Source organism: Passer montanus, unplaced genomic scaffold (assembly GCF_014805655.1).
Source record: "Passer montanus isolate IOZ18808 unplaced genomic scaffold, ASM1480565v1 scaffold72, whole genome shotgun sequence".
Taxonomy (NCBI): domain Eukaryota; kingdom Metazoa; phylum Chordata; class Aves; order Passeriformes; family Passeridae; genus Passer; species Passer montanus.
This window is the reverse complement of record NW_024372370.1, coordinates 1443939-1466535: the sequence shown is the minus strand read 5'-3', so window position 1 is coordinate 1466535 and position 22597 is coordinate 1443939. Positions and strand designations below refer to the sequence as shown.

General features: G+C 37.6%; 1 protein-coding gene across 2 annotated transcripts in view; it reads left to right on the top strand.

The window, feature by feature from the left end:
• PCCA (propionyl-CoA carboxylase subunit alpha) overlaps positions 1-22597 on the top strand; it is a 262979-nt gene that overhangs the window by 133214 nt on the left and 107168 nt on the right. For both annotated transcript variants that reach the window (XM_039730386.1, XM_039730385.1), the window contains exon 17: positions 1671-1773. In XM_039730386.1, the coding sequence (XP_039586320.1) occupies positions 1671-1773 (103 nt within the window). The remainder of the gene's footprint in view (positions 1-1670; positions 1774-22597) is intronic.

Below are 22597 nucleotides of genomic sequence, written 5' to 3'. Positions count from 1 at the left end.
TGGAGGTATAGAAGGGATCTGTGTGACTGTCTGCTGCAGGACTGGAAGCAAATATGTTTCTCTGGGCAGAGTTCCTCTGGGAGATAGAGCCTTCCAAAGCTTTTCCCCCATCCTTTCATGTGAAATCTGTACTTTTTCTGGATGATGGCATTTGCTGTGGTATGTACACATAAAACACTTTTTGAGAGCTGTGTTGTAACTGAGTTCAGCAAAGTCTTTCAGTTCTCAACCTTTAACTTAATTGTGTAATTCTCCTCTCTTCCTTGGGAAATGCTCTTGCTGTCACTTATGCAAAATCTGTTTCTCAAGGATAAAGTTTGCCTCTTTTCTTCATGACAATTCAGCTTTGCAGTTTTTGTCCTGTTTTGTATAAATTTAACTTCCTGCCTTGTAAGCCAAGTACTTTGTCTTTTTGTTCTCTCTCACAGAATCATAGAGTGGCTTGGGTTTCAAGGGACCTTAAAAATCACCTGGTTTTACCCCCCTGCCATGGGCAGGGATACCTTCCACTAGACTAGATTGGCCTTAGGACTTACAGGGATGGGCATTCATGCCCGGACAACCTGTTCCTGTGCCTCACCACCCTTGCAGTAAAGAATTTATTCCTAATGTCTAAAAACTCTTTCAGTTTGAATTATTCCCTCTTGTTCTTTAACTACATGCTCTTGAAAATATTCTCTCTCCATCTATCTGGCAGGCACCTTTCAGGTACTGGACAGCTGCAGTTGGGTCACCCTGAAGCCTTCTCTTTCCAGGCTGAGCAATCCCAGTTCTCTTAGCTGTTCCTCATAAGAGAGATGCTCCATTTCTCTACTCATCTTGGTGGTCCTTCTCTGGAATCTTACATCATTCTTGGCCACATATTTGCCACCTTTTCATACAAAATATCTGTTGTGTGATTTCTGACCTAAAGATGGAGAGGGCAGAGTTCTGTTCCTGTGCTCTTTTTAGCCTCTTGAATGGACAGTTTAATCTTTATCTAACCTTCACTTTCTGGAACAAGACCAGACTGGGAGAAAACCTGCTTCCTGTCACCCCAGTTGTATCTTTTTGCCGAATATTTGTTAGGTTGCCTGACTTCAGATTATAGAATGCTTTGAGCCACTTTGTGCTTCTAAAGTGTCAAGTGTGACTTTGGCTCCATTAGTTGTGAACTAATGATTACACAAATAACACTAAATGACCCAGGGCTGATGAGTAGCCTCATCCCCATTTATTTTTTGGGTTTATACTGTTGTGCTGTCCCTTTTATTTGAAAGATCTGTAGCCTTTGCCTCAGATAAAGTACTGAGAGTGTTCTATATTTTGAGTAAGTTCTAATGTACAGATGGATTCCTTACCAGCATGAGGCACAATATGTCAACCGGTGACATTTCAGTAACGAAAACAAGATGCTGCAGCATCATTCAGTTTCTTTTCTTTCAGTTGTCAAATTGTTTTTAACAGAGATACCAGTGTTAGCAGTTGGGCTGATTTGTATGAAAACATGCAATTTAAACTCTGAAACTCAGAGCGTCTGCTATGCTACGCCTCATCCTAATTTAAAGGGAAAATATGTAGCTTTCATGTGTGAGGACTGAGCAATGTCTTTACTGGTAGTTGTTACTTTTTGTGTCTGTGTTGGTCTGTGGTATCTAATTTTTCTTTTTTAACTTCTTTCTGAAAACTAGGACACAAGTTGACAGATCTTGAAAGAAGACAACTACTGGCAACAGCAGCATCTTTGTATGTGGCTGAACAACTGAGATCACAGCGATTTTTAGGGACTCCAAGGTAAGTTCATTTCTAGGAACTCAGATGTGCTGATGCATTTCATTAATGGCATCTTCTCATGCACAAGAATAACTGGTGAGAAACTGCATGGTTCCTTAATATAGTCTGTTTTTTCTAAATTCCAAATGAGCTGTGGCTTACATTTCCCTACTTGCACAAGTCATACATGATTATTTTTATTCTAAGTATTAGCAAACTAATAGGCACAAAAATGTGTTACAAGCCAGTACAGTAATTAATGCACATCAGGAGTTTCATTAATGCAAAATGTTGCTGCATTAGTAACTAACCACAAATTGAGCATCACAAATTTCCCATGTGCCCATTTGAAGCAATCTAAGCACTTTGGCATAATATGAATATTCAGCTACAGAGCTTTAAAATATTGTAGATTTGTGAGTAATTTGCTACCTTGATGAAGAACCTTAATAGTTTAGAGTTTTAATTCTGAAAACACTTTCAAACTGTAAAGGTGGAAGGTAAATGATGGAAGAGTCAACACCTTAAGTGTGATTTTTTTTTTGTGTGTTTTATTCCCTCACTCCTCCATTTATTTTCATTGTAGTTGCCAGTAACCTAGGCAGTACTGTTAACTGTTTAGCCATTGCAGTACCCATTTCAAAATGCTAATTTACTTCTTTGGCTTTTTTGAACAAGATGCTTTTTTTCTCTAGGATGTCTAGCTTTCCTTATCCTCTGGCCCATCCCTGTCAGTGCCTTGAGACCTTCTGTTAAAATTTACTGAATTTGTGAAGCTTGTTTGTGTAGTTGGTGTTAGCAATGGTTGTATATAGGGAATCCTGACTTCAGCATAATTCTCCTTGCCTCATGTTTTGTAATGTAGTTGCATGTAGGTTTGTATGTGAGGGAAGTCATAGTGCAGGGTAGACATTATTCACATTCCATGCCAGTGGTTTGACAGTGTATTCTATTACTGATTTTTCAGTGGTCAGGAATAAATCAAATGTGGTTTCAAGAAGTCTTTATTTTTATTTGTACCCACAAAGATAATTAGTACCATATGGTATTAAAGAAAAAGAAAGAGACACTTAGGGCAGGCATAACAGCTTTGTAATGTATAGCATATGCAGGGCTGGGTCACTGCTTGCCTTATGTATCTATAGGGGAAAGTAAAGCACCTTTTAATTTCCTTCCACAAGTTATATCCTCCATAGTGAGTGGCATAAGGACAAGAACAGACACTCAAAGGCCACTTTTACCTGAAAAAAGATGAATCAGGGAAAATGAGGAGGAGCCTTGCTTCTAGTTTTTTACTGGCCAGCATAGGAAGTAAAGTAGTCTGGTACTGCTACAGAGAAGCAATGGATTACTTTGTGCTTAGAATAAGGAGAGGAATTGTTAATTTAAGCAGTGATGATCAAACTGCTATTGCATTCTCTGCTCTGATTTGTGATTTTTTTCTCTTCCCTCTAAAATGCTCTAACTAGCTAAAAAGAAAAGAAAGGACTCCAATTTCTGAACAGTCTTAACGTTTTGTTCCTTTCACAAGTACTTTTTTTAGTACTAGGTGTCTGTGTATCCTAATGGAAAAGACACATACGACTATTTTAACTGAGATAACAGAGGTGTAAATGAAATATGACATTGAGCAGTCAGACATGGTCACCCATCTCTTGCTCTGGTGTGTTAGGGAAACAAATACACTCCTGCTTTGAAAAAGAGTTAGCTCATTTTTGGAGTGCTAGCCAAACTCAGTCACAGGTATTCTTCCATCATGGGAAGAGAAGGCAGCAGAGTCTGGTCACATGAAAAGAGCACACGTTTGTAAAAATAGATTAAGGTAAGATTTTTCAGATTTTAAATGGTGAAGCTAAGAAATCTTTTCAGTACAGAAGAACCACTTTTTCTTGCCGTGATGGCATGTACTTAAGAATCCTTCAGAAGTCAAGCCTTAGAATTTTCTCCCAGTGATGGCTGAGTGTGGTTCTTATTGAACGTGTCACGGTTTCAATACATACATACTGTTAGATCTACTTGCTTTAATGATAGCAAAGCTGCCTGTTTGAGGCCAAGTAAGGATGAGCCAATGCAAAAATGCTTACTGGTGAGTAACTTCTGAAGAAACCAAATCTGATAATGATACCCTTTTCCCAAAATGATACAGCTTCTTCTAAGGAAAAAGGAAAGAACAAAGTCAGAATGAGGTCGAAGAATTGTGCAGTGTCTTGGACAGTGTTCTCCATTCCTTAGTGCAGTTAGTGGACTCCCTCTAGAGGGGACTGAGCACTGTGGAGCATATGAGTTACTATAGTCCCATCAAAGGTTCTTCACCATGTCCTTAACTTAACCAAACTGCATCTCACTTATAGTTGAAGGTGCTCCGTATAATGGGTATTTTTTAATGAGCAGGGTTGTGGCCAGAGGAAAAGCACATCTTTATTCATAAGACTGCACTCTGTTTGAAAAATACTTGTAAACAAAAAGTACAGACTAGAAACGTGTGCTACAACAAATCCAAAAGGCCAGTTGTGATCTTGGGTGCAATCTTCACTATGGCAGAATTGGGCATTTGGAGTCTGTGTGAGTTTTAAATCCATCTTGGAGGATGTGAGCAGACTAGAGAGACTGCATGCTCCAAAGCTGATCTGTAATGTTCTCCTAATGGTTTGGACAAATACATTGATACATTGATCATCACCTACAGAATTTCAGCTCTCTGGCACTATTTATGTTGACAGCATTTTTTTCATATGCACTGAAAGCAATTGAGCAAGTCTTGTGCAAAAAACTACTGAAGAGTAATATTTTGAAATCATACATTATTTCTTTTAAAGTCACAGCTGTCAAACAGTTTTCTGCTAAACATGAGTTATATGCTTATCTTTGCTTTTAATTTGTTTTCTTTTCCCTTTGGGAGCCATGTTTATAATATGCATTCTTTTCACAACTGCAGGGGTATTTTGTGTTCCCTTTTTTCCCTGTGATTTATTCAGCCCATGATCAGGATTGTTATTTTGGTCAGAGAGACAGAAAGTACCATGCTTGGAGCACTTCACAGAAGCTTCAGCTTTCACTATCAGGGTTACCAGGACTATAATCAGATGAAGTGCAGCTGAGCCAGATTAAGGAATCTTGCTGCAGGCTGCTCCTCTCTTGCTCTGTGTTTTTCCTTCTCCTGCCCAGGTATGCAGGTGTGATTTTGTGTGTAGTTGCATTCCACTCTGGTTCTGCAAAAATAACCTATGTTAGCATAGAAACTATTCAATAATAGTTTATTTCAGATCATTCTGTCAGAAGCAGGCTATTTCTGACACGTGAAGTTGTTCTGGAAGAGCTACAAGAGTGGGAATGTGTAGCAAGCAGGAATATGTGAGCTCATAAAAGGGAGTCAGGTGGGCCTTAGCTCTTTTCCACAGGTCAAAGTAGTAAGAATCTCATGAGGGGGATTTCTCTATAACTGATGATATTTTCTGGGGTGTGACTGGAAAATATGTATTTTGCAGTTCCCTGAGTGACTGAATAATCAACTGTAAGGTTCTTGCTGAAACATATTCTGATGACCAGCCAGCTGTTTCCACCTTTGGCACCCAACTTCCCTCAGCTAGTTTCAGCCAACCTGACCTCTGTGGTGGCAGTCTTCATTGCAGTAGGCTGGCTGGTGTTGAGGTTAGTGCAGGTCACAAGCCCAAGGCTGGTTTGCCTTTCCTGTGCCCGAATAAATGGTGTTATGGTTTGGGTGGAGCACCCACAGGTGAATTTCCACTGAATGTATTGTTATGTAGTACCCCTGGCCTCATCAACAGTCTCCTAGAAGAGCTTGCCAGGCTTTAGCTAGAACAGCTGTTGGAGATCCATGCATGCTCAGAGTTGCAGAAATATAAGCATTTACTTTTGTAATGCAATTTACTTTTGTGATGCAATCAAGTATTTAGAGCATTTTCTGTGTGGGGTTTTTTTTTCAGTTTTAATTTTACTATTTTTTATTTAACCCATTTTCTTGGGAAAAATTGGATGTAGGATGGTTTGTTTTTTTTGGGATTCCTCCTGGCTGGGGTGTTTTTTCAAGTATTTTTTGAAAGATCACTTACTAATGAAAGTGTTTGGTATTTTGTGAGCCACATACTAATGTGCATATTTCACTGTGATATCCAGATAATAGGGGCACATATTTCCTACAGGAAAAAGCCATGGATGATTAATGATTGTTTCATTGTTCAGCTTTTAGTTATTTTACCTAGGACTTTTCCTACTTACTCCATAGTACACTTTATTGTGAAACTGGTGCCACCCACAGCTGCTGAACAGATTTACAGCATCTAGTAAAACCCCGAGGTCTTCTAGACAGAACTTGATCTTGTTTCAAGTGGAAACATATTTTGGCTGAAGTGAATCCAGCTTATTTTATGTCTGTTTGATGTAGTTAGCCTTTGAGACCAGAAATGATGTTGTACAGTTGAATCTTCACATTTTGGCTTCAGACTTGTTTTCATTAGTGGGTTGGGAGGGGAATAGGAGAGTGTCTCTCCAGGTGTGGCTACATCATGCTATCTCATGGGTCTACTAATGTGATGTTTATACTTCTAAACCCAATTGCCTACAGCACTTCCTATGTGTTGCTTGTGTTGGCTGCTAAGTGTATTTTCCTAATTTTTCTATGGGTTTTACCCTTTCATCATTTATGACTTGGAAAAAAAACAGTGAAGCTGCATGCCCATATTACCTGATACTACACACAAAAAGATGGTAAGACATTGGAAAACATTTTAAATTGCTAGCTAGCAAGAAAAAAAAGCACTAAACTACACACAAAAAGATGGTAAGACATTGGAAAACATTTTAAATTGCTAGCAAGAAAAAAAAGCACTAGAGGTTTTTCTTGCTCGTGTGTTTAATATAGAGGACTGGATTGAGAGTCTTTTTGTTAAATTGCTCTTGTGGGATGTTAGAGAAGTCAGTTGAATTTGGCCTCAGTTTACAAAAAGGCAAAGTGAACTTAATACTTTGCTGCCCCATTGAGATTTTGTAAATATCTGTTTATCAACATGTATGAAGTATTTTGAGACCTAAAATGAATTATGCTTTCTAAGCATAAAATAATATTTTCCCAGGAAGGAAAGTATATAGTGAAAAGTTAAAATGCAAACAAGTTTTTGTCAAGTTCTGAAATAGCTGGGCTATTCTTGTTTTAAAATTCTGAAGTCCAGGGGTCCAGTGCAGTGAATATAAAATGGTTGGTGACCTGCAAGAACAGCAATTAATTTATTTAGCTTTATGTTGAATGAATTATTCTGTGTTCCTGTCTGGGTTGATTCAGTACAGCTATATTGGTATTTGCCTTGCCATTGCTTGATCATAGGGCAGTGAGGGAGCTGCTCAGAGAGCAGTGGAGTCCCGCACCTCTCAGGCATCCTTGCTCTCACAGAGACTACACCTATTACCCTGCTGGAGTCTGGGACAGAGCCAGCTCTTTGCCAGCCTAGGGCTTCCCCATATGGAAGGATGATGAGCTGCCCAATAGCAAAGCTTGCTGGCTCTCCTGCACTGCTGGAGCAGCACAAAATAAGGTTATGTTACATTAATTTTAAAAAGAAGGAAGATGATGTCATGAAAATTCACTGGAGTCATCTGAACGGGCCTCTTGGAAAGAGAGAGTTCTTGCTTTCAGCACAGGCACTGCTGAACTATATCAATTGTATTATGTGAACTGTAGTATTAACTTGCCAGTTATTGCAAGTGCAGCTAAACATGTATACTTGGCTCTGTCCTAGAGATACCCTTTATATAGAGATAAACTGCTTTGTTTTCATCAGTACTGTTTAAGTCCTGCCTACTTGTGGCTTTCTTCATTCCCCCACTTTGGAATTATGCAGTCATCCTTAGCTCATGAAAGCAACACTGCCTTATCCTTACTGTTCAGGTCCCCTGCTCAACAAGTCCAGCATTCTTCCCATAATTTACTGTTAGGCCTTTGAAAGTCTTTGGGATGTTTGTGTAACTACTGTAGCTTCACACCATTGTTCACTGTGTGATCTTCTCTTTTGCCATAGACTTGCAAGGTACTATGGCCCTGTTCTCCTCTTTTTCATGTGAAATCCCTGTTTATAATGAGCTTTTCTGGTTGTGGTAACCCTCTTGTCTCTTTAGCTGTTATCTAATGTTGTTCTTTTGACCTTTTGTGAGTCATTACTGTATATTTTTTTTTGTAATCTTGCTGAATAACTACAAAACCAGATGCCCTATATAATATTCTAGATGTCTTTAAATCTGATATTATTTTCTCTTCTTGGTTGTTCAGTTGTTTATCACAGAAAGATGATTATATGTGCTAGAAATAAAAAAGTAGCTGCAAATAAATGAAACATGCATTTTTTGCCAGTTTGGAATGAACTTCTATGGAAAATATAAAAATTGGAATGGGCTGTTAAGGTAGCTTTTATGATTCTACAAAGTGTATGTATGGTATTTTTTTTCTTTGATTTGATTAAATTACTGCAATCAGATTGAAAACACAGGTAATATAAGGTATTTCTATAGTTGTTTGAAAGCACAGCCATATGTTCCATATGATTCCTAATCATCTATTCCAGGAATAGAGCAGTCTGTCATGGGAAGTTTTCATAGCTTGTTATCCCTGTCATTTGTAGGGAAAAATGTGTTCTAGGCACTCAGGAATCCACACTTGCTCAGTCTTTAGAGTTGCTAACCATTATGAAATCATTATGAAGATAATAATTACTTAAAGTTTGAGTCTCAGGGAACATCTCTTGGGAAGATCCCCACATCTTGCTGAGGTAATTGCTGGTGGGAAAGGCTTTCACTGAAGTAAATGGACCTGGCTAAGTCCCTATGTTTATTTTTTATTTTCACCATGTCTTCTGGGAAAACAGCATCTGCTGTAAGAGCTTTATAGCTTCTGTAGCTACTGTTCACTTAATGCTGAAACTTGAATTTGCATAATATAGACATGTGAATGTTTTCTATTGTGCTGCCAAATTCCTGTCCCTTTTTTAGTTGTTAATCTGGCCCTTTTCTCATCTGTGCTTTGCTTATGACCTCTTCTGCAAGATCCTCTCTTTTACAAGACCTCTCTCTATTTAATTTACTTTGATCCCCTCTATAAGCCCAACGATTATTTCCTCTCATGCAGGTTTACACCTCCTAAACCTGTTCTTTAATATTTGTCTGTGTGTAAAATGTGTATGCGTGAAACCATAAAACTGACAAGGTGTGTGCTAATTGCCATGTGCTCCCTGGTCATTTCACAGGTATTTTTAGGACATGTTTTTGTCTTCCTCTGTGTATTTTACTTGGAGTTTCCAAGGGCAGAAATTAAGTTGTGTAGGATAATTTTATGGAAGGGCAACGTTTTTCTTGACTTCTGGGGTCTCTAAGCTCAGTAAATACACCTGTAATTGCATTCACATGAGAAGTTTTGCTGATATTTCCTTTCTAGAATTATTAAAGATAAGCATGACCATCAGCACCTGACCTTGTGTAGTTCCTTGAGGCACTGGTTGTGTCCTGCTGTTTGTTTGTGTAGTGTACAGCTTATTCTGGATGCTGTTGCTGTAAAAATGTTGTCAACAAAATATATGGGAAACAAGTCTCTCACTCAATATTGTCTGCATACTTTTACATGTATGTGTCTCGATTTGTCCATTCTTTAGCATGCTTACTTCATTCATGTTCACAGAGGCTGCAGTTAAATACAAGATACTGATTGAAGGGATAGGTAATTCATTTATACCTTTGTTGTTCAGTATTACAATTTTCAACCGTTTCTTTTCCCTTTGATTCAACTGCAAAAGTGGGATGGGACACAGAATGGCCTCATTATTGTAGGAGTATTTCTCTGTTCCCTGCAATGATTCCAAAAGCTCTTGCACACTTCATCAGTATTATTGTAATTCTTTGGCTGCAGGATATTTGGCAGCTGTTGCACCCCACTGGCAAATCCTATTCAGACTTCACTTCCATTCACCATTGCCATTGGAGAATTGATTTCTCTCTCCTCTGCTCTAACCTTTCCCAATTCATTTTGGATTGTTCAATGTGAAACATTTTAATTTCATATCATACAGCCATTCAGCTCACAATCCTTTTTTAACCTGTCACCAGGGTAACAGCATAGCATGCTTGCTTTAGGCAATCAAGTTTTTATTTCACATGCTTAATGTTGCATTAAATGTTTGCATTTTGTTTAACCCTCTTAAATACTTTAAAATGTGGATATATTTGCAGGGTAATGAAGTCTCTGATTTCAGTGTCAAGTCTTCACAGAAATTGTCTTACTTAAAATAAAAAATAATAAATTGGAAGATGAATACAGTAATGAGAAGATTATTAATAAAATCCCAAATGGCTGAATGAGGCAAACATCCATAGAATGGTAAAAAATATTTTTCCTCTGGTAAAACCTTCTAGAGGCTTATTATTATAATCTTTAGACCTATACTTTGGGATTATTTTTACCTGTAAGTGCTTGTATCAAATTAATGCAAATATAGGATTAACCATGCAATAACATGACTTTAAGAAGTGAAATGTCTGGCCTGTACGTGTCAACCTACTTCACGCTGCTTGCCAGATGTATGTGGAACTGTAAGCTGAATAACAAATATTTTTTTATACATCAAAATTACAATTTATTGGGATGATGCTGTTGATTTAAGAAATATGGGATTTTCAAGTATCTGTTTTTCCTCTACATACCAGCCATCATGGCAGGAAGAACAGGCTATAACCATTTTATTGGAAATAAGAATAGTAATGAATTGGTGTTTTCATAGATGATTACAAAAATAAAATAAAATGGACGTTTTCATATCTGAAAAAAACATTGATTGCTTTTTTTTGTTGGTATTAAAAAATATCTGTAATAGATGTCCTGAAAATACCCAGTCTATAATTATGATTAGAGATGTAGTGTTAAAGGCTTTTTCTCTGTCACAATCTAGTCTCAATTACATAGGTATAAAAGATATAGGAGGAAGGGGTGGGAAGTATTTAATTTTAGGATAAGTAAACTCTAAGAACATTGCATTGCAAATAAGCCCAGGCTTTCTCATTTATAATGAAATAAACCTATAATGAAAGCACTGATAATATGCAGGTTAACACTTCAGAATACTAATTTTGCAAACCTTCCTATTTTCAAAATAGGTCATGCATATCTATTGTTGTTTAAAAAACCAAATATGGAATATTTGATTACTGTACTAACCAGTGTGTGTTGCTTGAGAAGACAACTGTTTGCTATAGATCAGACCCATAAAGTTGACTTTGTTAGAATTTTTCTTCCAACAGCATGTAGCTAACTATAGGATAGAAATGAAAGTTCTTCTATTATTTCCCAAGCTTCTCACTCAGTTTTCTATTTTCCCAAGTTGTGCTATAAGCTACCAAATGTTATTGCTTGCCTAAAGAGGTTTGGCAGTGTTTTGTTACTGAATTTTGCCAAAAGGAGCCAAGCATATGGTAACAGTTAATTTATTGGTTCTTCTAACCTCCAGGGAACTCTTTACAGAGAGCATATTACCTTTTTATCTAACATATTTTAAATAAAAGAGCTGTTGACTTGAAATTTGATATGCCAGTGTAGAAGCTAAACCTTCAGTGCGGTTATGCTCAATTCAGTCTTGTTTAAGGGTAAGACTAAAAGTGTAAACATACAAGATTGAGCTAAGACTTCTTTCTTTTCATCTTTCAGAGAGGTGGGTCTCTTCTGTATAATTTCATTGTGTGTGTGTTTAAATAAAAATACTGAAGAGTTATTTTCTTGAGGACAAAAATAAGCCCTACCTTTGTCTCTGAAGTCTTGGAGATCTCTTTCTTCACTTTTGTTTTAAGATATTCCTGGTATGTGCATTACCAAGGAATACTAAAAGAAAGGAATATTTTTCATTTCTTTGTATGCAAGATCTACAGGCCTATTTGCTGGTTTGTGACTGTGCAGTTTTGTATAATTCTAATGGGGGAATTATTTGAGAGGTAACATTGCTAATAGTGTCGCTGTGTGCTGTCTTGGAGTTGAATCTCATCCCTGATATTTGCAAACTCAAAATCACTCATCTACTACCTGCATTACAGGTAGCTGTATATTTTTGTTTTGTAACTGGGAGGTATTGTGAATCTTAAAAGGAAAGCTACGTGGATATGCCATTGTATTTTCAATGGGATACTTGGGATAGATGTTGCCTTAAGTAAAAAATACTTAATACTGATTTCTGTTGTTTCTTTGTAAGTATTCAAAGACTCTGATTTTTTTCCCTGGATCTGTGTTGAGACTGCTCATATGACATTTTCTTTTATGATTATGGATGATTCTTTAATATCTTTCACAGACCATTCTTTTCTGTGTAATTAGATGTGGTGCTTGGAGTTTGTTTTGGCTGTGGCTTCCCTTTAACATATATCTTCAAAGCCTGTAGTGTGAGAAAGACTGGGCAGGAAAGAACAGCACAGGACCTTGTTCTTTTGAAACCAGGGATGTTTACCCATGGACTTAGAAAGGAGATGACAGATCTTTATCCTGTCTCTCTGTGTTGTTTAGGAAAATTAGTCTTTCTGCAGTTAATAGTGAGATGATACAAATAAATTATTTGCATATTAATTCCAGTTTAAAAAAAAATGCTTCAAAAAAACCTGGGTTCCTAGGCTTTAAGCTTTTGTCTTTACCCCTGTGTGTTCTGATATGTGTTTCTGAATCTTCTCTCTCTGGGATGATGGTGGCAGAGATGGTGACGTACCTTGGTGACACAGTAATGATTTTCTCTTGGCCCTGCTGCCCATTTTTCTACCAGACACTGAAATTTAAAGTAGGTCCTCATCTGGCTGCACCTAGCTGTTAGTGTCAGTAGACAACTTTACCCTGTTTGCTTCCTTGAGCTAGTGAGAGCACTTTTCTTTAAATTCTTTGTTGCCTGCCCTGCTGTCTCCCCTGCAGCAAAGCCTTTATTCTTGTTACTTGTATCCTCAAATCACAATCATTTCACAATGCTTACTAATATTAAGTCCTTCTTATTCTTCTATTCACTGTGGTTTTTTTCTGTTCTTTGATCTCGGACATTGCATGTCTGCCTCTACTACAGGCTGCCTCTTCCCAAGACTTAACACGTGTATTTAAGTGAACCCTTTTGAGTAAGTAGGCTCAGGGTGGAGCATAACTCTTCAGAGATAAGGACTTTGGTGATTTAACCCCAGCCACCAGCTATGAGGAGAATGACCTCTACCCTAGCCAAAATCAGCACACAAGGCAGGTTTGTCTCATCCAGGACGGTCCAGAGGGGTTGCAGTAAGTAATTTGCATTTTAGAAAAATTATGTTGGGTATAAACAAGGAAACTTTGGGCTGAGGGAGAACATGGATGTTGTGTATGGATTCCCTCAGCAGGTGAGTGTGCAGGAAGGATTGGGGCTGAAGGCAAAGTTGTGAAAACCAGTTCTGAACATCAACTTTAGGTATCCTCTTTCAGTTGCCATACACTACAGCTGAAAGTGTATTTCAAAAATATTTTGGATCTTCCTTATGTTTTTACAACAATTTTACTTCACATTTTAGCATTTCTGTTCAAAATTAGTCTGTTTTTTTCAGTCACAAATATCCTAATGTTCTTTTTAGCATCCTTTTGATCACATACAACTTGTTTATTCATGCTTGTTTATAGAATAGAAACATTCACAGAAAAATGTATGTGTATTGGGTTAATAAGAATTGCAGTATCATCTATGTGTAATTATAGTCATTAAATAATAACTGGATGTATAAAAGGTAATGCTTAAAGAAAGTTTTTTCCATAGCATTTTAAAATGTACTTATGTAGTACATTTTAATATATTATGTTATTTATATATTTAGGATATTTATTCTTTTCCTTGTCAATTACTGAACTGCACTGATTAGTGCTAATTGTCTGGGCAAAAAGGAAAGGAAGGAGATGGAACTTACAGTTAAGTACATTGTAGAAGTGTAACTATATTCTTATGCTCTTCTTAGACGTTTAACTTTCTACTGTTTATCATTGAATATTGGACTAGAGGGATATTTAGGACAGTCAGTACAGCCATTTTTATGTCCCCATTCTGTCCTGATCATGATTATGCTAAAATAAACATAATCAATAAGGTTTATCCCACCTGCACAGCCTGGCTTCTCTAATTCTGACCTTAGTCAGCAGAAAGCTTAGTGAGCAAAAGTTTTTGTATTAGTACTGAGAATGAGGCACTAGCTGTTACAAATTTTTTGTCCTTCACATTCAACTCTAGTTTAATAATTCTCAAATTCCTTCATTCAGGTCAGATGTATGTAACTTTAGCAGAGTTAGAAGCCCATACACATTTTTTTTCTTATTGTCTTTCTTCTCTTTGCTTGTGAGACCATAATATGAACAATGGTAAATGTTTTATTAAAAGGATGAAAATACATAGACAGCAATAGATATTTATCAACTTTTGAATATGTATCACTCTTAAATTATTAGATGCCTGTGTTTCTGTGGCCAAGAGTTGTAGTGCCTAAGTAATGTAAAAAATATAGCTGAGCATTACCTAAAGGTAGTTCAGCCAATTTCAGGTCTAACTCATTGTGAGAGGTACCTTTCTCTTTGCATTAGTTAGGAAGGGAAAAAATGGTTAATATTAAGTGCTGAAAGCTCAGTGGTGCGAGTGCCGGATGTGAGCTGGAAGTGCAGGGGGTGATGTATGGAAGGTAATGAGAGTCACTGAGCTCTGCTATGTGCTGTAATTGTCCAGACATGACGTACGAGTGCTCGTTGGAGATAGGCATGTTTTATGTTATCTAATATAATTTTTAATGAACTTTTGGGGGGTTTTCTCATCTGCTATGTTTTTTTCTCTCTAACTGAACAGAATTAGTGGCATTAATCTGTTTCATAGGAGTCTAGTGCAGAAGAAACAGAGAACAAAGCTTCAGAATCTGTGAAATACGCCACATTTCATACACATAGTGGGGGAGGAAGTAGCTGTGACGTTGCCTGCTGGAAACTAGCTTGAGTACTTCTAGCCAAATGCTGTAATCATATTTACCTGTGGTGTGGTAGCTACAGCGTTGGTAGCTGTGTTGTCACCCAGCACTAGTTCTTGTGCACATAGTTTGAAAAGCCAGGCCTTGTCTAGAAAAACATAGAGTTCCAAATGAATCCCAGCTCTTGGCCAGCTTCTGTTTCTTACACTATGGCACATAGGATGGCTAGCAAGGAAAATCTGGTCATCCTTTTGCAGGACTGTGGGCCATCCTGAATGTGCATTCTGTGTATTGTCTGAATTAAGTTTCTTATAGAGGAGAAAGCACAACAGAAAAATGTGATCAATACAGCTGTATTCCCAAACTGATTTCATTGGCATGAGATGGTTAAGCTCTTGGATGGACTCTTGGTTCTGCTGCAACAAGTTTATGGGAGGCGATAAGTTCTGTGTGATGGCTGAGCTCTTGCAATACTCTGGAACTCTACTGAAATCTGGTGCAAGCTTTGTGTTTTCCAAGATGCACAAAAACATAAGTGTAATTCTATTTTAAATAATATGCCTTTGGTGTATTGCGTATCTGACAGGCTTTAGAGAAACCAGGTCAAATCATGAGTCCTACAAAGTGTGGCAGAAATTCCATACTTCTGGCAATACAATCTGGTTAGCTCCAAGGGGACTGGCAGATCAAAAGGGTGAGACCTAAATGAAACTGTAAACCACAGGAAAGACAACATTCAATATGCAGCTCTTAACAAAAAACTCAAAAGGATTTTTGGAGATGGTGTTCTCTAAAAAGGTGCTTTCAGTTTGGCCTAAGACAGGTTGGGAGTTGTATTTTGGTTACCTAGTATAATTTAAAACTTTTCCTTAGTTTGCACATTGTATTCCTTGTGGGCCTTAAAGAAGACCAGTGTTCTTGCTCTCTCTGCTGTTGCCAAATTTCCTCAGAGATGGCTTTATTCTGATGTCTTTTCTTTTCCCTTAGCTGTAGTAGTTGTCTCAATCTTGATAGTGTTCCTCCTTTAGTAAGTTCAGCAGGTATTGAAAAGTTTCACTATATTGGGTTTTAAAAACTTTGTTCTTTAAGGAAACACTGTATCTCAGTTTGTTGTTAGTGCCTGTGGGTCAAATGTGTATCTCTGAATAAGAAAGAGATAGGTTAATGTGGTTTTTTGGATTAAGTTTGTAAATTAGTGATAGTTGAGGAAATGGCAATATGTTCAAGAAGATATTATCTAAAAAAATAGAGGCAGCTCAGGCCACGATTTTTCAAAATGGAATTTTAAAATTTGATTGTAAAATATGCATTTTGTCCTCCACAATTGCAGAACAATTTTTCAAATATGCTGCACTTCACAGTATTTTCTTTGCTTTCAGCTGGCAGGAGCTGGTAGGTATTAAACACTTCTTAACATAACTTTTACTGGGGCAACTAAAGAAGAGGAGTTGAGCTTGAATTTAAATGTCACTGTTTTTTGGTTTTTTTTTTTTTTGTTTTTTTTTGTTTTGTTTTTTTTTTTCCTTTGGTATCTAGACTAAATACTGAATTTAGAATTTTTGAGGGAATGCAATTGCAGAAATTGTCATTAAGATAAAAATCTCTTCATGTGAATAAAGGATTCTTCAAAAACTAATCTAGCTGTCATTAGAGAGTGTGCCAGTACAAGTGTACCATCTTGTTCATGATGAGGAGCTCATACTCTCACTTTATGTATTTGATGTTTTATTGGATTTAGTCTAGTCTTGTGAACTGAATGCCCATTTGTGACTGGAGTGTGCTGGGTGCAGTTCTGGAACCTGGTTTCTGCCTTCCTTCATCACAAAGAGACCTGATTTGCACATCCCAAGACCATTCTGCAGTGTGATCCGAAGCAATCAAAGTGCAGGTGGTTGGGACAATTTGCTTTGAGAACTCCTCCTGATCTGAGGTACAACACTGATAGTCTCACAGCCTCTGTATATTGTCCTGTTACTTCTGAGTTATCACTCTCCAGAACTTCTGATACAAAAGGAGTTGAATAACTGAAATTCTGAAAGAAAGGGTGACAGATGAAAGCACTAAATGTGTTTTGATTCAGGTTTACGGCTGTTAGTGGCAATTGAGCTCAAGATTAGTAGGCAGATTTCTCTACTGAGATGAGTACAGCAAACCTAGCATGAAGTTTGCCTGGGTGTTTCAAAAAAAAAGAGCATGGAAAGTAGTCTTATATGTAGAAGTAAAATTGGATTATTTCCTTATCAAACTTACATGTAATTTCTAATCACTTTACCTTATTTTCATATTAGTAGCTTAGCATTTCCTTCTGCCCATTTTTTATGTGGACAGCAAACCTGTAATATTCTAAACTTAATACAAAATGAAAAATAGCACATTATTACTGGGAAGAGCCCTTCTTTGAATGGAGGTGTAGGAAACAGACTGCCAACAGGCAGCTACAGCCCAATGCCATCATGTTGTAGGAAAGTATATAACTGCTACTGGATGATGTTAATAGAGGAGCTTTAGTCCTCTCTACTACATCACAGTGGCTTGTTCTGAAGCTCTTTGCACATAAAAAGAAAGTGAGATAATTATTGGAAGACTATTCTTAAATATCTGCACAATTAGTTTCTTTGCTTAAGGAAATAAGGGGAAAATTGTATAAGAAAAGGCGTTTACTGTTTTTCTTTTACACAGTAAATTATTATTATTAGTTTTGCCAACTGCCCAAATTTCTCTTAATAAAAATAAAAAAAAAAGATGTTTTGGAAAACAACAAAGTTATGAAATGAAACACTTTAATTGGAGGAGAAACAGCCCCAGCTTTTTTGATGACAAACAGATTTTTCTCTCAATAACAGTTGTTAGCACGTACAAGTCAATATTGTTGACTGATCTGATTAAAAGCACCTGCTTGCAAGTGGTTCCTCCTTTGGTAAATAAAAGATGGTTGAAAAAACAGATTAGAAGCACAGACTTGTAAATTATACTAAAAATAAATGTCTTTTCTCTGTACTTGTGAACACTTGATTTGATTGTTCCTTGCTTCTTATTTCACAAATGCTTGCAATGAGACAAATAGCAGGGTCTCTTATCCAGCATTAATGCTTGTGGTGTTTGCTTTTTCCAACAGAAACCAAATACTAAAGTAGGCCCTAACATGTCATAGGACAGCAAACCAGTTTCAGATATATTTTACATTTATTTATTTGAAATTTTAAAGGTATGCTGTTGCCTGCTGAAGTACTGGGCAGTCTGTCACTTTTCTGTGACTGAGAGGTCTTGGGCTCTGCTGGCAGCTCCCAGGGTTACTGTGTTTCCTGCAGCTTACTAATGCTAAGTGCATAGAAATTTCCCAGCAGTAGGATCAAGTGCCAAAACTTTTTGTCTCAAAGAATGCAAACCTGAGTCTCCATGAATTCTCTGAGCCTCCATGAATGTCTCATTCCTTCCTACCATCAGCAGGCTAGGGTGGTGAGTTCCCCAATGCTTACCTGGGCCCTGGCTCTTTCTCTTGAGAGATGGGAAGTGGATGTGAGCCCCCACAGGCTGAGGAAGACTGATAGCATGGATCTTTGATTCTTTGAACATACACTCTGCAAACATGACTTTATTATATCAAGACAGGCAATAACAGCAATCCTACTTCATTTACCTGACTGAGTTAAAGCTAAAAGAGCCATGAAAGATCCTTCAAGAAGCTTAGAATTGTTGTTTGCATGTGTGTTTGGAGGATAATTTCTTGCTAAGACTCTGGAGACAGCTTTGGCAGAGGAGCCCCTAGTTCCTTGCCCCTGCCAGGCTGCTGAGGATGCTGGCTCTAAAACATTGGGGTTAGGGTGTCTCTCTTCGCAGGATCCGAGATTTGCATATTTAGAGACCTCCACAGGGGAAGCAGGTTAGCCAGGGTGAGCTCAGGTTCTTTGCAAGGTTATTAGTTAAATAGAGATGAAAGGCACTGAGTCATACCCTTAGGTCTGGGCAGCTAAATTCACCCTAGATTTATAAGTGTTTCTCTGGCCCTCATCTGGGTTTCACTGCTGAAGGCACTGGAGGTTTTTGTTGGTCACTGCATTGCAGGCTCTTATGTCAGTGCAAATGGCTCAAAAAGCTTCTGTTAAAGGAAAAGGGAACATCCAGATGTATGCTGTTCTGAATCAAAGCACAGTGCACTCCATAGCATCCTTTTAAAGCATTGCTTTTTATTTTATAGTTTACCTTCCATGTAATTTTATTTTTCCTGTGGTCACTATTCAAATAGACTATAGGTTATAAATATGCATATTTGTTATTGATCTCAATGTGATACGTAAGAAAATGTAATGTAAAACCTTTTTGATAGAACTGTTGAGTAATTCTTTCAGCCTTTGTCTGATCAGCTGGCACACAGGCTGGTAGAGGTTATTATTTTGTATGACATATGAAGAACTATAATTTAGTCTAATGATGGTATATTTTCATATTCACAATGAAAAGGGTACATGTATATGTATGCACATATAAAGCAGGAAGAAGGAAAACCTATTTTAATGCAAAAGGGCACATGATATGTATAGATGGATCAGTCTGAATATATGTAGAAAATGTGTGTGAATAGATACAGAAAATACTTCAAATTGCTGAATAAAATATTCCCAGATTCTTAGGTTCCTTGCACTTAATTTTTGGTTCTTAAAATAATCCTGTGAAAGTGCTGCTTTTATCTTTTCTGTGTGATGATGAACTTTTATGTTGGAAAGTGTTGAAAGTACTCAGATACTAAAGCTTAGATTTGTGTTTTGTTTGGCAGTACACTTCTGTTTAGAATTCTTTTAATCTATCCATTCCCTGCTTTTATATTCATCTGATAACTGAAGGTTCTCTGAAGGATATTTCTTTGCATATCAACTTATTAAACCAATAATGCTCAAACGTGTGAGATTTACTTCCCTTTTTTAGTTTTTTTGGAGGATTTTTTTGGTGGTTTGTAGGTTTATTTTTAGGATTTTTTTTTCATCGCAAGATATGCTCTTGTGTGAGTTGTTTAATTTCTATTTGCCTTTCTTGATTTTTTTTTTTTCGGAGGGGTAGGGGGAGGGCAGGGAAAATAAGAAACAATTTATATGGCAGATCTAAAGTTTCATTAAAATTGCTTATGCCCTGTCCCAGGCATTTTAAGTGGGCCATCTGTCTAAACATCTCTGCATTTTTTTCTGATCATTTCCTCGACTTATTCATGAGCCATGGGAGGGCTCCTTTGTAGTCTCCATGTAGCTGGTTCAGTCTACCCCCACTGAATACATCTATGTGCTTGCATAACATATCTTTTCATAGTGCTGGAAATTCTCTGAACTTGGTTCAGATGAATGGCCCACTTTCTGAAGGTCTTTTTTTCTCCCTTTGCAAGATTTGTATGCAGAAACTGACCTTGGTGGCTACAGAATCCAGCACATTATTCTTGATCATTTTACAGGCCACCTGCTGTGAAAGTTATGATGAAGGATTTCTTAATGATTCTTTGACCATTAACATTGTTTTAAGTCAATATTTCACTTTTATTTAACTGCTGAATAGGTAATTGCACAATTGAAAAACAGCTTTATGGAGTGTCACATAATGTGGTTTTCAAACGCTTGTAATCTTTCAAACGGGAGGATTTGTTATGATAGTTTGGGATTTCTCTGTTTACATAAAGTATTATGCAGCAAAAATATCAGAAGTGAAGAGGAATTCGTGTTTTCCACCTCAGCATTAGAAGACACATTTTGAATTTGAAGTATAAAAATCTGTACTCAATTTTCTGATCCTTTAGGAGCTGGTGACATCCTAACTCATTTACATCATCAGTGGTAATAGGGAGGGGGAAGTTTATTTGGCACAAACTGCAGAAAATTGTAGTTTTTATTGAGTTTCTTCTTTCACCAATCTGATTGATTGGTGACAATCAAAATGGCCAGGGTAGAGTTATTACTTGATTTGCTTTTGTGAGTGTCTGTTTTCTTTCATTACTTGTTTTTGACTAGAATAGATAATAGTTTAATGAATGTGTTCCATGAGCACAGTAAGTATGTGTCGACCTAAAATTTTTAGCAGTTGTCTGCTTTTCCTCACTGAAAACTTGCAAAGAAACCAGGAGCTTTGGCTGCTGTGTTTTCTCAAGTGTCTTCCTCTCCCACACACGGCATTAGGGGGTAAAAGGGACATAATACATTTCTACACAGACTACATCTCTGGTTGAACAAACAGCAGTAGAGCTTGAAAAGAAATAACTAAGCCAGCAAATGCTGCTGTTTTTCTTGTTGCGTTGCTTACATGTTTGTAATTGGTGCTTTGGAGTAAAGCCTTTATGACTTAAAGCCAGGCCATCACTCTTCAGCTGTGTTCTTATGCTTGTGATGCTTCCCCTTAGAAGGCAATTTTTTTGGAGTGGAGAGGTTCAGAACTGCCCATTTTAGTGTGGAAGGAGTTGATAGGCCCCTTCTCCACCCATCTCCTGTTGTTGTGACTGCCATGCTGCCTTTGCTGTCTCTGTCCCTTTGTGTGTAATGCTCCTGGCAAGGATCAGCAGCTCACAGTTCTCCATGGCCCTGCTCCCCATCCACCTGGCACTCATCTTGCTGTGAAACTTGTGTTTCTTCCTGCAGGCAGTGATCTTTATAGGCAAATGAAGTAATTTTATTGGATGATATGTCATTTGCCAAAACTGGGAGAAAAGGGAGGGCACGTTGAACCCTGGGGAAGACATACTGTGTGGACTCTGAATCTAGGGTTGGAAAGGAAGTGCCTTATGTTTTGTGTGTTTTTTTTTTTTTTTTTTATGATGGCAAAAATTGCACTATTTTTATTTTCAGTGGGATATTTTTTTCCTGTGGATACAATATGTTGGATTTAAGCCTATTATGTAGAATTTTAAAAGTTCTATATTTTGAGAGTAGCCAGAAGTTTGGGGAGTTTTCTGTGAACCTAGTGTGAAATATATTCAGAGTTCAGATGCTTTCTTTGGGAGGACTTAAAAGTCTTCTCAGCTAAGGCAGCAACCTTGGCAACGAACAAATATAATTTCCCATGCACTCAGATGTCTCAGATTAAAAAACCCCAAAACACCATAAAACAACAGAAAACCCCACAACAAATCTCATTTCCTAGCCTGGTAGAAACGTCTGCATTTCTAAAGTAGTTCATGGATGTGAGCAACTTCATTTTCATATTCAACAAACTTAGACTTTGATCCTTACTTTTGGACTTTGTAATCCTTATTTATATGAATGTTCCCTACCCTCAAATCCTATCAACATGAAGTCTACTACAAGATAACTTCTTTGAAAGGAATTTGATTTAATGAAGAAATAGGATTGTCATGAGCTAATGTATATGTTCTAGCCAGTGTCAGTTATAGTTACAAAACCACAGGCAAAGCTGATTAGCAAAGCTGAGAAATGTCCCTGTGCAAAGGGATCTAGCAATTCCAGGAGGGAAGTACAATTTGCTGTATATTTGATGCAGCTCTGGACCTTGCCCTCCTGGCCATTGGTGTTGCAGAGAGGAGTTATGTGGCTGTTTGAAACCCAGGCAAAGCAGTGATGATAGTTTTGCCTTTCAAGATGCATGCATCCTGTTTGGAGATACACTTGACAAAGCTCAGCAAGACAGGACTGAACAAAAATAATCCCTGCTGGAGAACAAGGCTGTCTTTCCTTTGATGGCCAGCAGCCAGATTCATGAGGTCACTTCCAGTCAAATGCAATATGAAGCAGGGCTGTGCCAGCAAGGCTGTAAGGAATCTCATGACACCAGTGAAGCAGATCTACTACGCTGAGTTTGTGATGTGGTCCTAGTGCTAATGTAAGAAATGTGAAGTTGCTATAAACCACTAAATCCTGTTGGTTGTTTCAGTGGAGTGTCGTGGAGAACTTAACCAGGT